This window comes from Xylona heveae (assembly GCF_001619985.1).
Source record: "Xylona heveae TC161 unplaced genomic scaffold L228scaffold_3, whole genome shotgun sequence".
NCBI lineage: Eukaryota > Fungi > Ascomycota > Xylonomycetes > Xylonales > Xylonaceae > Xylona > Xylona heveae.
The window spans coordinates 2,389,683-2,402,064 of NW_017264195.1; the positions used below are offsets into that span (position 1 = coordinate 2,389,683).

At 46.0% G+C, this 12,382-nt stretch overlaps 6 protein-coding genes across 6 annotated transcripts; 3 read left to right on the forward strand and 3 right to left on the reverse strand.

The window, feature by feature from the left end:
• The first annotated feature begins 617 nt into the window (after positions 1–617).
• L228DRAFT_245691 (SMAD/FHA domain-containing protein) lies at positions 618–2,134 on the forward strand. The gene is made up of 2 exons (XM_018332226.1): positions 618–1,558; positions 1,666–2,134. The coding sequence occupies exons 1-2, from the start codon at positions 672–674 to the stop codon at positions 1,814–1,816; spliced, it is 1,038 nt and encodes a 345-aa protein (XP_018190258.1). The 5' UTR covers positions 618–671; the 3' UTR covers positions 1,817–2,134.
• On the reverse strand, positions 1,973–3,197 carry L228DRAFT_245692 (hypothetical protein). The gene is made up of 3 exons (XM_018332227.1): positions 2,642–3,197; positions 2,215–2,389; positions 1,973–2,155 (listed from the first exon to the last, which is right to left on the reverse strand). The coding sequence occupies exons 1-3, from the start codon at positions 2,802–2,804 to the stop codon at positions 2,149–2,151; spliced, it is 345 nt and encodes a 114-aa protein (XP_018190259.1). The 5' UTR covers positions 2,805–3,197; the 3' UTR covers positions 1,973–2,148.
• Positions 3,198–3,530: 333 nt separating this feature from the next.
• On the reverse strand, positions 3,531–5,742 carry L228DRAFT_245693 (hypothetical protein). The gene is made up of 2 exons (XM_018332228.1): positions 5,249–5,742; positions 3,531–5,196 (listed from the first exon to the last, which is right to left on the reverse strand). Exons 1-2 carry the CDS (start codon positions 5,666–5,668, stop codon positions 3,766–3,768), a joined length of 1,851 nt encoding a protein of 616 aa, XP_018190260.1. The 5' UTR covers positions 5,669–5,742; the 3' UTR covers positions 3,531–3,765.
• Positions 5,743–5,874: 132 nt separating this feature from the next.
• L228DRAFT_102685 (hypothetical protein) lies at positions 5,875–6,454 on the forward strand. Its single transcript, XM_018328870.1, has 2 exons — positions 5,875–6,236; positions 6,315–6,454. The coding sequence occupies exons 1-2, from the start codon at positions 5,969–5,971 to the stop codon at positions 6,335–6,337; spliced, it is 291 nt and encodes a 96-aa protein (XP_018190261.1). The 5' UTR covers positions 5,875–5,968; the 3' UTR covers positions 6,338–6,454.
• Positions 6,455–8,709, forward strand: L228DRAFT_102689 (hypothetical protein). Its single transcript, XM_018328871.1, has 3 exons — positions 6,455–7,058; positions 7,114–7,614; positions 7,665–8,709. The coding sequence occupies exons 1-3, from the start codon at positions 6,571–6,573 to the stop codon at positions 8,446–8,448; spliced, it is 1,773 nt and encodes a 590-aa protein (XP_018190262.1). The 5' UTR covers positions 6,455–6,570; the 3' UTR covers positions 8,449–8,709.
• Positions 8,710–9,290: 581 nt separating this feature from the next.
• Positions 9,291–11,151, reverse strand: L228DRAFT_245695 (hypothetical protein). The gene is made up of 5 exons (XM_018332229.1): positions 10,794–11,151; positions 10,580–10,662; positions 9,870–10,518; positions 9,481–9,707; positions 9,291–9,420 (listed from the first exon to the last, which is right to left on the reverse strand). The coding sequence occupies exons 1-5, from the start codon at positions 10,794–10,796 to the stop codon at positions 9,411–9,413; spliced, it is 972 nt and encodes a 323-aa protein (XP_018190263.1). The 5' UTR covers positions 10,797–11,151; the 3' UTR covers positions 9,291–9,410.
• Between the last annotated feature and the right edge of the window lie 1,231 nt (positions 11,152–12,382).

The following is a 12,382-nucleotide window of genomic DNA, read 5'->3' on the forward strand; positions in this document are numbered from 1 at the left end:
ATGCAGACTTGGAATCACGGTTGCAGTCCCACCTGCATATTGTCCTATACACAGTAGCAGACGTGGTGATTAAAAACAGTAACAAGCCACGAGAACTAAATATCCAGAGCATTTTTGCAGCGAAATGCAAAGATAAATTTGACCCGAAGCCAAGCCTATGACGACGATGAAACATTCAGGGTCAGTTAGAAGGTCAAGGGGGCCGAACTCCCTTTGCTCCTAAGGGCGACGGGACTGTGCACCTGTCAGGCCGCACGTCCAGGTGCCCTAGTCGCCCATAAAAGGGTAGCATTTTTGCCTCTTCAAGGGCCTTGAAACGAGGTGGTTTCTGGCATGACAGCGATGAAGCAGAACTGAGGGTAGTCCCTCGTTTCTCGATGGGTAACATGGGCGGCAACTGAGGAAGAACGAAGAGAAGTTGATTATTGAGAGATCGACAGGCGTCGTTACAAGAATGCAAGCGCCGTTTCGCCAATGATCGGATCCAAGACCCCCTTGTACGTAACTTAACTGTCAGAAGGAAACTTAGCGACTTTCGCTTCGGCCTGCAAGCCAAAACATGAGACTAACAGGGACTAGATCTTCTCATCTTATCGCCAAATCTCTCGTTGTTTGATGAGCTTTGGACAAGTATCGGACATTTAGCTCTTCGATCCCAAGGTGTACAACAAATGGCGGACAGCGGCTTCGATAGTCGGGATCGACGCCGGAGGCGGAGCCCTTCGTACGCATCCGAATCTGGAACCGCTTTTCGACGTCGAGACAGCCACGATCGAGGCCATCGCAGCTCACGCCGCCGGGATCATGCCGACGATGATGTCGACAATGGCCGAAGTGGTCGGAGAGAAAAGTACAGCAATCGAAAAGACCGACATAGGGACCGAGAACGGGGCAGACATGACAGAGATCGCTCTCCTAAGCGCCAACGACGGCGCTCATATTCACCTCGCGATCACAAAGAGGAAGCCGAAGAACGGCAGAGGCGCCGCAGACGAGACGATCGATCAAGATCACAGGAGAGACGACGAAGAAGACCTAGTCCTCCTTCGCGATCACCTTCACCTTCCTACTCCAGTAAACGCTCTCGAGGTCCTCTTCCCAGCCAAGAAGAATCTTTTCATGGACAAGGTTCCTCCAGACAGCCCTCTCGGCGCGATACCGATCGAGATGCCCGAGCCAGAAACGACCCCGAAACGGATGACGCTGTAACCAAAGCTTCCCCTCCACCGGAGAAACAAAAGCCAAATTTCGAGCGGACTGGTGCCCTAGCTCGCGAGACAAACACTGTAGAAGGAACGAATATAGTATTGAAGTACAACGAGCCGCCTGAGGCAAGGAAACCCCCGTCTAGAGACGCGTGGAGACTATATGTATTCAAGGGGCCGGATCTGCTCGAGACGGTGGAAATATTCACACGATCGTGCTGGTTAGTAGGCCGAGAAAAAATGGTGGTCGATTTCCCCATTGAGCATCCGAGCTGCAGTAAGCAGCATGCGGTAATCCAGTTTCGACATATTGTCAAGACGAACGAATATGGGGATAAGGATGCTAGAGTGAGGTATGTACAAGTGTTATGCGTAGTCTTCGATGAAAAAGGCGCTATGGAATTGTTGCGCATGGTGAGCAAACGGGCGTAAATTCAGTGCTAATTCTTGCGTTTAATAGACCGTACATTATTGACCTTGAGAGTGCCAATGGAACTAAGGTCAATGGCGAGAAGATTCCAGCAACGCGCTATGTCGAATTACAGGACAAGGATATGGTTCAGTTTGGCCTCAGCACGAGAGAGTATGTCCTAATGCTGCCTCCGGGATGAATACAGAGTTTAGACTTGATGGACCCAAAGTATCCATGGGTGTTGCAAGCAGAACTGGCTATATGGGAAGAGTGAATCATGAAAGCCTTGAGGACTTGTAAAAGTTGATGCACATATTAACAACCATAATGCATATATTACACTTGAGTACCATTTAACGGGCAAACTATTTCAGCTAAAAGCTGTTGATTCATTCATTTCCTTTTTCTCTGCTTCGGCTAGAATTATCGAGCAGCATCGAGCAGCATCAACCATTTCCACGAAATCATTATGGTACAACGTAGCAAAGCATAACAGCGTTAGGGAAAAGATGCTATGATCAACGAAAGAAATTACTGCCTGATTGTTTAAACTCGTTAGCCTTCTGCAGAGATCAAGATCTGGTTGTGAAGACTCACTCAAATCCATGTTCCTCGCTACTGAATTCGTTGGCCTTGCCCTTGGCCTTGCCCTTGACCTCTGAAGCCTTGCCCTTTGCCTGGCCGGAAAGCTCAGACGCCTTGCCCTTAACCTCACCAGCCATTTCTTGGGCGCTGGCGGCCGCCTTCTTGGCATCGAGTCCGAACGCGTGCTCTAATTCTCAAAATTAGCATACTGACAAGAAACTCCTGAAGCGTCAAGAGCAAGAACATATGATTGGAGCGAAATAGGACGATCCCAATTAGGGTTGGAGGAGTATGCTCTTCTTCGAACAGTGTACTGAGAAGGACAGGGGAGCCGTTTGTGAGAAACGTAAATATGAGCAGTCGCACGGCAAATATGCCTAAGGGGTAGAGAAAAGTGGAAATTTATCGATCTAGAAAGATAGACGAGGAGATTACATACGGCCTTTCTCAATGCCTTTCACCAGCTCATCAGAAATCTTATGGTCAATCTTGTGTGCAGCGTTCTTGACACTGTCAACTGGTCCCCTGTTTGCCACACGAGGGGTAGTGGTGAAGGTCCTTCGGCCAACAACCTGAATGGTTCGGCGGATCATGAAAGACATGGTGATTGAATTTAATTGAGAAGCCCTAAGAAAAATGAGGGTTGTTTACTCTTGGGAGCAATGGATGGCGAAGCTGATGGGTGTAGTGGTAATTGAGGATGGAAGATGGCTTTTTAACACAAAATCGATGATTAGAAGAAGAGAAAGTATCCCGAGGTAAAAGAGTTAAATAGTGTAAGGAATGAAGTTGGGGGAGGCGAACTCTTGGGGCAGCTGGACACTTCCGTCACAGGAATCCCTATGCTCCAAGCTCCCAAAAAGGTAAACTGTGTGGGGTTTCGCTTCGGCAGCTAATTTAGGCTAGCCCCTGCAAATACGTCATGCTTACTAGCAGGATGCCAAGTCTGGGGTCAAGAACCTTACCCTAATCCAGGAAAGGTTATAAGTCAACGTAATGTCACGACGAAAGTTGGGTGAAACGATGATGGTAAATATGAACTCGTAAGATGCAAAGGCAAGTATTATGGAGAATAGTGAGACCGCATTGCCAAATTGCAATCGAATTTCATGGAAAAAGGGATCAGGCGTAACTTGTGACGTATTGAAGAAAGGGTCTAAGTTCACATGATTTGATCCAGGGGGATGTACCTTTTCCTTGTTCCTTGATCACAATAGTGACACAATCTAAGTGGATGGAAACTTGTCACCCTGAGAACAATGACGAAATGCTGGCGTAAAATTCACACAACAGCAGGTACCAAAGCATGCCATTTTAATCGGAACAGGGGGCCTGTTCTCCACACGAAAGAGGGAAAGCAGATTCTCTCGTTGGAAATTAAGCGTGCGATTAACATCATAGTATCAAAATGAAGAATATGAAGCAGGACAAGGAAAATAGCCGATTGATGACCGAACATGAGGGGAAAAAATGTAACGGAAACTATAGAGCTGACCACTCTTAAACATAAAATGAAGCCACAAACCACGTAAATGCCGTGAATGGAAAACTAACAACATAGACTCACTGGGCGTCAAAATTAGCGAGGCAAAGTTCCAACCCACTGACTATTCGATCACAAAAACGTTTCTGGGTCTCGCGATTAGACAGGTCAAAATCTCCATCCCACCAGATGCATGCTTGGACCGCTTTCTGGTATCTAAGGCCTAAGTCAGAGAAAACTGACCCTGCTTGAACATGATCGAAAGCGGCGAGAAATTCTCTCATTTCGTCGTTGCCATCCTGTTCTCGTCCATTGCCTTTGCTAGAATTTGGATCAATCAAAAGCTGCGAACGCCCTATTTCTAGGAGTATCACCCCGAGGCTATATATGTTGGAGCTTCGGAAAATGTTTTCTGTGCCAGCTTGCTCATTGTGAAATTGATGAAATTTCGCGGAAACATAAGGTGCCCAGTTCTTTTTGTCATCTAGAAACAGCAACACATCTCGGCTGCGCCATTTTTGTTTAATCCAAGGCGAAGAGTGCAAATAAAGCAAAGAGACGGCGAGAGTGAGGGCAAGTTGCAGACGGTCTCGAACTCTCATGCACGTTGCCTTGTCCTCTGATTGCAGAATGTCTCGAAGACATCTCTCTTCAAACCGCGGTGCGACTGTTGAAGCCCGATAAAAAAGATACAAGTGCTGATCGTCCACCGGCACATAGCCAAGATATGTCTCAGACGGCGAAAGTCTTGAGAGACATGTACATAAGTTGTCAATCTTTGCTGTAACTATGTTTGGGTCAGCACAACCACGTGGTACTCTGCAATCTTGGTTATCCAAAGAGCGTTTCCTAGAGATGTCTGCAGTATCGAAAACGAATGAAACTCGCTTCCTCATTTTTGATTTTGAGCTGGAAGTTGTTATGACTTCGGCTTTCGAGGCTGATTTGGGGGCCCTAATAGTAGATACCATTCTCGATTTGACTTCCAACGCTTCGATCATAGATCTCTTGGTCGAATCGTATTCATCAACGTCCATTCTGCTTTCCATGACGGATTGCGCTTCTTGATAGACGGCCACCAGCCTGAACACAGGCTGAGGGGGTGAATGGTCAACAGTCTGGGAATGCTTTGAGTTTGTTGGAAGCGACAATCTAAGAGAATCACGCTCGAATTCCAGGCGTAGATTGAATCCATGGCAGTGACATTTGACAGTCTTCGCCAAAGCCGAATGTAGCCAATTCAGGTGCCGTTGAAAGGCAGATACGGACGACAATTCTATACTGCTTTTTTGATTGACATGGACTGTTTTCGAACGTTGGGGGACAGCTTCCGTATTCCGACTCTGCAAGATATTGTTGACGATGTGATTGTAATCTTCTATGCGCAGTCGAAGATCGGCTAAGAGTTGTCGCAGGCGGTCTTCGCTACCTGCGATCCGCCTTTTGGTCATAGGAGAAAGCTTTCGGTAGGCCAAAATGTCGTCTTTTATCCCTTCGCGTTCAATTTGCTTCTGCATTCAATCTGAGCATACTGATAATTTCTTGGGAACAGATTGCGCTCACCGACTCCGTAAAAGAAATTCCCTTTCCGGAAGAGCTAGTTTTCTCCAGAGCCTTTTGGATATCTCCGAACGAATATATGCACAATGCAATTGCGTTCATCGCCGCCTCAAAATTCTCACCAAGATGAGCCCTAAGTTGAGATTCCCACGCAGAATCTTGCCAAACATTTAAATCTCCGACATTGTCGTCAACAAACATTGCCTGCACTTCCTCCTTGGTTTTAAGACCGGCAAGCAGTTTAATACATTGTTGTATAAACCTCTCTTTCCACATAAACAACTCGGTCCGTATCCTTAGGTTGATGCCCTTGATTTGGTTTGTTGAGCGGACAAGGCCCAAAATTGCCTTCTTGCCGCCGAGACATTCTATACCAAGACTGACCACAGATATCCCGAGACTCACAGCATCAAGGGCGGACATTTTGCAGCGAAAGATGGACCCCGTTCGATTTTGCTTTTGGATTAAAATAAACATGGGCCATCGCTCGCAGCTATTCGTATGCTCCCAATCGATTCATGGTGCTGTGGCTGTATAAAACATCGCCCTCGGCTGCCACAACCCCTGCTGCGCAGCCTGATGCCCTGGAGGCCGGGGCTCAGCCTCGCTGACCATGGCTGCGGAGTCGCCAACACTGGTACATCACCATTCTGTCGAAGTTTTGTCGAGATTTTGTTGAGGCAATTCTATCTTTACGGTTTTTTTCGGTATTTTCATGAAAATATGGCAGACAGTGCCGAGATCGGATTTGCTGGGGACGTCGTCCAAGTTTGCATTTCAGCATCTTCAAAACTACTAAAAGAAGCCAGACAACACGATGCCGGAAAGTTGATTGAAAAGCAACTGCAAGATGATGTTGACAGGCTCCGCTTGTGGGCTGACGGCTTCGAGATAAAGGCGGGAGAACTAGACATATTACTTGAGAAAGATGATCAGATGAAGACCGCAGTAATAGCTAATCTGGGTTCTGTGGCCAGCCTTTTGTCTAAGGGTGAGTTTTCCAAAGATTCTCACACCAAAACTTTACTATCACGCTTTGACGTTAATTACTGGTTTTAGCAACCTGTAGATTCCTCCAGGACAAGGATTTGAGCATACGTTTGCGAACGTTGGTTGAAAAGGCCATCTTGATCGAGCCCCGAACAGAGCACCTGTTCGACTACAGCTCCGATGAAGAAGAGCAAGGCCCAGAAAGAGTGCCTGGTGATCTCAGGGCGGGGCAAAATAAAGAGGATGGTGAAGATGAAGTTGATGAAGCTTGGTCAGCGTTTTGCGAGGACTTTTCTGATTTATGTCAATTGCTTTTCGATTTTGCGCCATTTCTCATGGAATTACAAGAAACCGGAATGATTTCGAATGAACCTCAGGAGGATGACACAACAAAACCCGTAACGAGTGGAGAACAGTGTGATCTTCCTCATAAACATCTCAGACGAATGATCATGGACAAGTTCCCAGAAGGCGATCCGCAACTGATTGAGAGAATCGCGACCGAATGTTGGACTTTGTATTGCGGACTCAAGGAAGGCTACGCAGAAAGTGAGAAACAAGCGCGAAAGGATGCTCATAGCGACAGGGACTCAGGTAACGGTTCGAAATTACAAAGCAAAGCCGTCCGAATAGCCCTTTCAATTTTGAAAGACTTCGAAAATAGCAATGTGGAGAAGAACATATGTTTCGATGAGCATTTCCCCCATTCTTACAGTTTCCCGGGAGCTCCCAGTCCTCCTGTTCCATTAAAGATTGGACCTTTGTTTCTTTGCACCATCTGTTCGAAATTGGTGCCGGTTTTCTCAGATGTTGATATATGGCGGTAAGATGTGCTTACAAACTTCACAATGATCGCATCTAATTTTTACTCTTTCTAGAAGACATATTTTTGATCATATTAGTCCCTACATCTGCACCTTTCAAGATTGCCCAGAGAGGCAGCATCGGTTCAGCTCCTTATCATCCTGGACTGACCACGAGTTTAACTGCCATCGGAAACCATCCAAATGGCAATGTATATTCTGTTTGCCCTGTTCAGAGCAGTCATACATATATTTTGGCCTAAGAAATTTCGAGGCACATCTTGATCTTGTCCATAGGGAATGTTACTCGGCCGAGGACAAATTTTCCATAATGGAAAAATGTAAGAGGAGCCCTGTCAAGAATACTGCCAAGAAAGCAACATGTCCATTCTGCGCAACCGAACTTCAAAACAAAAGAAGGATGATCGCAGGACACGTGGGCAGGCATCTAGAAGATATTGCACTTCCAATTGCGAGCATTTTTCTCGCGGCAGAGGAATCGGATCGTGAATTTATCGACTCAAATAGTGCTGGGGTCTCTGATAATTTACTGTCCAATCCTGAACATAATCTGCCGTAAGTGCCCCTCAAACTGGATCAGTGGTACCTATACTGATACTTTGCAGAAAGTGCAATGAAACCGGCTCCTGCCTGTGGGGGCTTTCAAAAGCAGATTGGAAACATGTAATTGGGGGTCGGTCGACAGAGAACGAACTTCATAAGCATATGAATCCACAACATGATGCAGATCCGCTATTCCCCGACTTCCCATTCTCGTGCTTTGAACACGAGTCAAATCAAGAGAGTAGTTACGATCAGCACATGAAGTGGAAATACGATTTGGATTCTGTGCTAGGAATGAACTATGATAATCAACCTCATCACTACGCAAAATCTAGAGACTCAGTGGCTCCTTGCAGTTCGACTCCTGACAGAGAACCAGAAGATGGTGGTCCAGAATTTCCGGCGCTTCTCCGTTTGATGCGGTCGAAAATACATCATTATGCTGGCGAAAGGCCCTCTGAAAACATTTTCGATGAGAAGGTCCAGGAATTGGAGAGTCCTGCATCCAAAATAATACAAGAGCAACAACTTCGAGAAGAACTTCAGAAAATCTTTTTTCGTCGGGCGGGATTTTTATTGTCTAAAAACCCGGGACCTTTTACGCCAGAGCACAACAACAATTCAAGTTTGGTTGATGAGCCGAGAGTGTCAAGCGAAACTGTCACAAGAGACATTAGTTTCTGCCATATTTGCGAAGAAGTAAATCTTACTCTCCCAATTATATACTGTAAGATTGGAAAGTGCAGGAAGCGCTGGCACCGCAAGTGTCAAACTGCTCGAGATGTTATATATCAAGAATGTAAGTGCTTGACACCTATCTCATATTTAATAATCAGCCTTTTTTAGCTAACGTTTTCTAAAAATTTGAAACTAATGGTTTCCAGACGATGGATATTGTGATTCATGTTTTGAAGAGGAACTCTTGAGTCTCGTAAGCGAAGATGAAGATGAAGATGAAGATGACAGTGAAGGCGAGGAGGATGATGACGAATAGATGAATACTCTCACGGAGATGGACGTGGTAATGACAAGAAAACGACCATCCGCTACATGACCAACACTACAACATGGATTTTCTGATAGTCATGAAATGAAACTCTACATCCTTTTCGCTATTGTATCCTAATTATCACGGAATCTTTAAAAGTGAAATTTCATTTAAAGGCGTGCAACATGCCAACAACAACTGGATCAAATTTTCTTGTCCATTGATACATGCTATGATTCAGCTGCTTGCCTAAAGCCACCACAAATGATCGAACAGTCTATCCTCCATGGAACTATTGCTGCAGAATTCTCAGCCGACAGAGAAAAAATTTGCTCAATAGCTCTATAGCGAACCGCAATCATCGACAAAATGTCAGACAAACAAATTCACGGAATACCAATCTATAGAGGCGCTGCCGCAGACCAAAAAGACGAATGCGAATGTTACACTGCTACACACCCACATTTTCTTGACAAGCCTCCGTCATGAATCGTACATATTCTACTAATTTTCCGAACTCCAAATCGTCATATTCAAAAAAATCGTGTATATAGTAGACTTCAATATAGATTTACGGTGCAGTATATCCCAAAGAACCAGCCCATCTAATCCGCCAATCATCCAGTGATCTTATACATATGTAATTGTAACCCATCGTGAATGATAGCTAACATGTCTATTTAGCCAATACTTTGCCACCCTTGCGAACCCCTCCATATACGTGCTCAAATCGAGGTTCGGTCCCAGGTGCAGGGAGGCTCTTGACAGTCTTGCCCTCCGTCTTCGTTGCAGCAGCGTAACCAAATCTTGTATAGATATATCAACGCCATCTAAAAGTAGTTGGCCAGCTTTTCTCAGAAAAGAATGTCCTTCATGAACCCGTAACGTACTGCATAGCAATGTCCTTACCGTGCAATAACAAGATTTCCTTATCTATAGCCCACCTTGCTTTGACAACGGCCGGCGCATCTCTTGCGGAGCGCTTGATAGCCTCCACAACAAGAAGGTACCCCGGAGCCTTTTGCGCGCTAAACTTGCATATGTTCGCGTGATCTGCCTGGATAGTTGCGTGGCTCACGCCGCCTTTTAATGGGGTCGCGGAGGCCTCATCCACGACCTGACCGATACTTGTTAGTATAACACTTTGATATCATCCATTTCCTCCCGTCCTTTTCTTATGATTAATGAAATGAAAAGGGAAAAAGAATCAAGCAAAAGAAGCGGCCGGGTAGGGGGAAAAGAAAAGAAACGAAAAGAAGAAAAAGAAGAAAGCACGTACAATTTTCTTCGTAAGTCCAAAATTCATCGGCAACCCCTCATGGAAAAAATACATTTGAAAACGATGATCAATCGACTCAAAATAGCGAGTTATCCCTGCAAGCGACTCGCTCTGCCGCTTGAGCGCATTCACCAACCGTGGGGAAGTGTGAAGGACCGCCTTGGGCACCATCGCGCGGGCGATTGACTCTAGGATTGATCCCCATTTGGCCAAATCGGAGCCAAGGTGCGGCGTGCCCAAGAACAATATCCCGTACGTAGAGAGATATATAGAGCGCAGGTGTTCCACGTTCTTTTTCTGGATGGTGGACGAATACGTCAAGGCGGATTTGACTACTAGGCCGCCGAGTGAGTGGCATATGAATACAATGGGCCGTTGCGTGGCTGCGTCCCCCGCCAGGGACCGGTTGGCACAGAGTTCGGAAACCAAAGTTTCGGCGTGCCTGGGGATATTGTCTTTGGATGCGCCGCCTACGCCACTTGTGCCAGTCATGAAGGCTGCCACGTCGGCGTTGTAGCCGTAGGTAAGAATCCGGACTCGCTCGTTTTGGAGAGAAGACGGGAGAAGATCGGCGGGCCAGAATACGGAGGGGTCCTTTGTGGTCCAGGTCAGATATGGATGGCCATGGAGGCCGTGAACCAGGACGATACTATCTGTATTAGCCTCTCATACAGCCAAAGACAGAGGGGGGAGGTAGTGTAAAGACGCACTCAACGAGAGGATCCTCGGCACTGTAAACCTCGCTCAGTCCGAATCTCTCAACTGTCGCCCCATTTGATGTCTTGACTGAAGCCTGATATCATAGTCAGCATTTTTTATCCTTGCTTTTTTGCTTCTAAATCCCACAATCCTACGATTCCACAACCCCCAAGCCCAGAAACTCCGCAACGGCAACGGCAACCCCTTGAAGGAGGATCGGCATACCATTTCTCAAATATACTCCGTCTATAAAACACTCATATTTTCCAAAACTTGGGGGTAAAAGACAAAAGATAACTGATAAATGATAAATGATAAATCTTCCAATATATGCAGCACAACTTTTTCCCCTGTCTTTTATTTCTCGCACAATGCACAGAAGTCCTCGTAAAGCAAATATACAATCTCGTACGTCCGTACAAAACAAAAACATCTCGAACAATGCGGACTACCTCGACTTATTTATCTTGTACAACACCACAGCACAGTCGCAGCCGCAGCCGCAGCGTAGCGCTCAAGCCTTCAATTGCAACATTCGACACGAATTAAATCGACTGATGCACATCTGCGGCTTGCGGCTTGCGGCTACAAGGGGGGTGTAAGAAGCTCTAGCCAATAGATTTGTTGCCAGTCGCACTGCGCGGCGGCTATCGGGCGGCTATTGAGCATTCTGCAACTTTGCCGCAATGCACGGTGCATAGTGCAGGACACATGAAACACGTCGTGTGTCGTATATATCGTGTTGTAGGCTGTGACGCTTGTCGGATACTCAGAGTCTATGTTTAGTGGAATTCTATTTCCCGGGGTTAGGGTCCAGTGCTAAGCGCCGAGGTCTTTTGCCGATGAGAGCCCAGAGACCTGGACCAAAATAACCACCGTACCACATTACCACGACACCAGGACACCAGAACACCAGGACAATATGACATGGATATATCTAGCTCTGTAAACGTCAAATGGAAAGAGCACGAATTATGTTTCGTGGGCGGTCGATAATCCTTGAAAAAATTGTTATCCTTGGCACGTTCAGTAAGCAGGAGAAATGCACTTGCGGTCTCGCCATAAGCTGGATTGTAGCGGACGTCAAGAAATACCGCGTAGTTACCGGCAGGAAGGTGAGGATGAAGGGTACAGGGTACACCGTATGATACATGCTACAAGTCTAGCAGACTATCTGGTTGATAATAAAATAGGTAGTGGATGTAAAAAGTGATATACAGTGGCGTAATGATAAAGTACATATGCCTTTAATATAGTCAATGTTGTTATATACCTTATATTCATAATTTCCTTCGAGTCGATGTATAAACAGTGTCTCCTACATGTCAACTGCCGAGACTACAACGAAACAATATACGCCATATGACGAGCAGAGGCGTAAGAGCTCCTATGCGAACAGAAAAATACACAAACATAGCAATCGGGAAGCTCCATACACTGTGGTATGCGCTCGTTGGCTCTCTCGCTCGCTCATGCCAACGACGCATCATGCAAATCGTGACTCAGATGATAAAGCAGAAAGCAATATAAGAAAAGTAAACAAATATTGGTAATAACGTAATTTCGCCTTTCAGACACCAAAATGAAGATAGTTAACCAGCAAGCTTATTCTGCACACGCTCACAAGGCAGCTGGCCTGGCAGGCATTCCCAGAATGGCGAGAAGAGACGTGCCCTATGTTGTCGCAGTTATATATTTCTGTAAGGCGACCAAGCAAGCTCAGCTATGCTTATACTTCTTTGATAGTGTTGATACTATGTCGAAGCCGCGCAAATGCTCTTGAAGCTACCGGGGCATAGGAGAAAAAGGAAGTT

Coding starts and splice junctions, on each gene's coding strand:
- L228DRAFT_245691 (XM_018332226.1), top strand. CDS start 672: ATGGCGGACAGCGGCTTCGATAGTCGGGATCGACGCCGGAGGCGGAGC. Junction 1,559..1,665: donor GATAAGGATGCTAGAGTGAG/GTATGTACAAGT, acceptor TGCGTTTAATAG/ACCGTACATTATTGACCTTG.
- L228DRAFT_245692 (XM_018332227.1), bottom strand. CDS start 2,804: ATGTCTTTCATGATCCGCCGAACCATTCAGGTTGTTGGCCGAAGGACC. Junction 2,390..2,641: donor GAAAGGCATTGAGAAAGGCC/GTATGTAATCTC, acceptor TTTGAGAATTAG/AGCACGCGTTCGGACTCGAT.
- L228DRAFT_245693 (XM_018332228.1), bottom strand. CDS start 5,668: ATGTCCGCCCTTGATGCTGTGAGTCTCGGGATATCTGTGGTCAGTCTT. Junction 5,197..5,248: donor GAATTTCTTTTACGGAGTCG/GTGAGCGCAATC, acceptor GATTGAATGCAG/AAGCAAATTGAACGCGAAGG.
- L228DRAFT_102685 (XM_018328870.1), top strand. CDS start 5,969: ATGGCAGACAGTGCCGAGATCGGATTTGCTGGGGACGTCGTCCAAGTT. Junction 6,237..6,314: donor GGCCAGCCTTTTGTCTAAGG/GTGAGTTTTCCA, acceptor AGCAACCTGTAG/ATTCCTCCAGGACAAGGATT.
- L228DRAFT_102689 (XM_018328871.1), top strand. CDS start 6,571: ATGGAATTACAAGAAACCGGAATGATTTCGAATGAACCTCAGGAGGAT. Junction 7,059..7,113: donor TCAGATGTTGATATATGGCG/GTAAGATGTGCT, acceptor TACTCTTTCTAG/AAGACATATTTTTGATCATA. Junction 7,615..7,664: donor AATCCTGAACATAATCTGCC/GTAAGTGCCCCT, acceptor GATACTTTGCAG/AAAGTGCAATGAAACCGGCT.
- L228DRAFT_245695 (XM_018332229.1), bottom strand. Junction 10,519..10,579: donor GCCGAGGATCCTCTCGTTGA/GTGCGTCTTTAC, acceptor TAATACAGATAG/TATCGTCCTGGTTCACGGCC. Junction 9,708..9,869: donor TTGGACTTACGAAGAAAATT/GTACGTGCTTTC, acceptor AGTATCGGTCAG/GTCGTGGATGAGGCCTCCGC.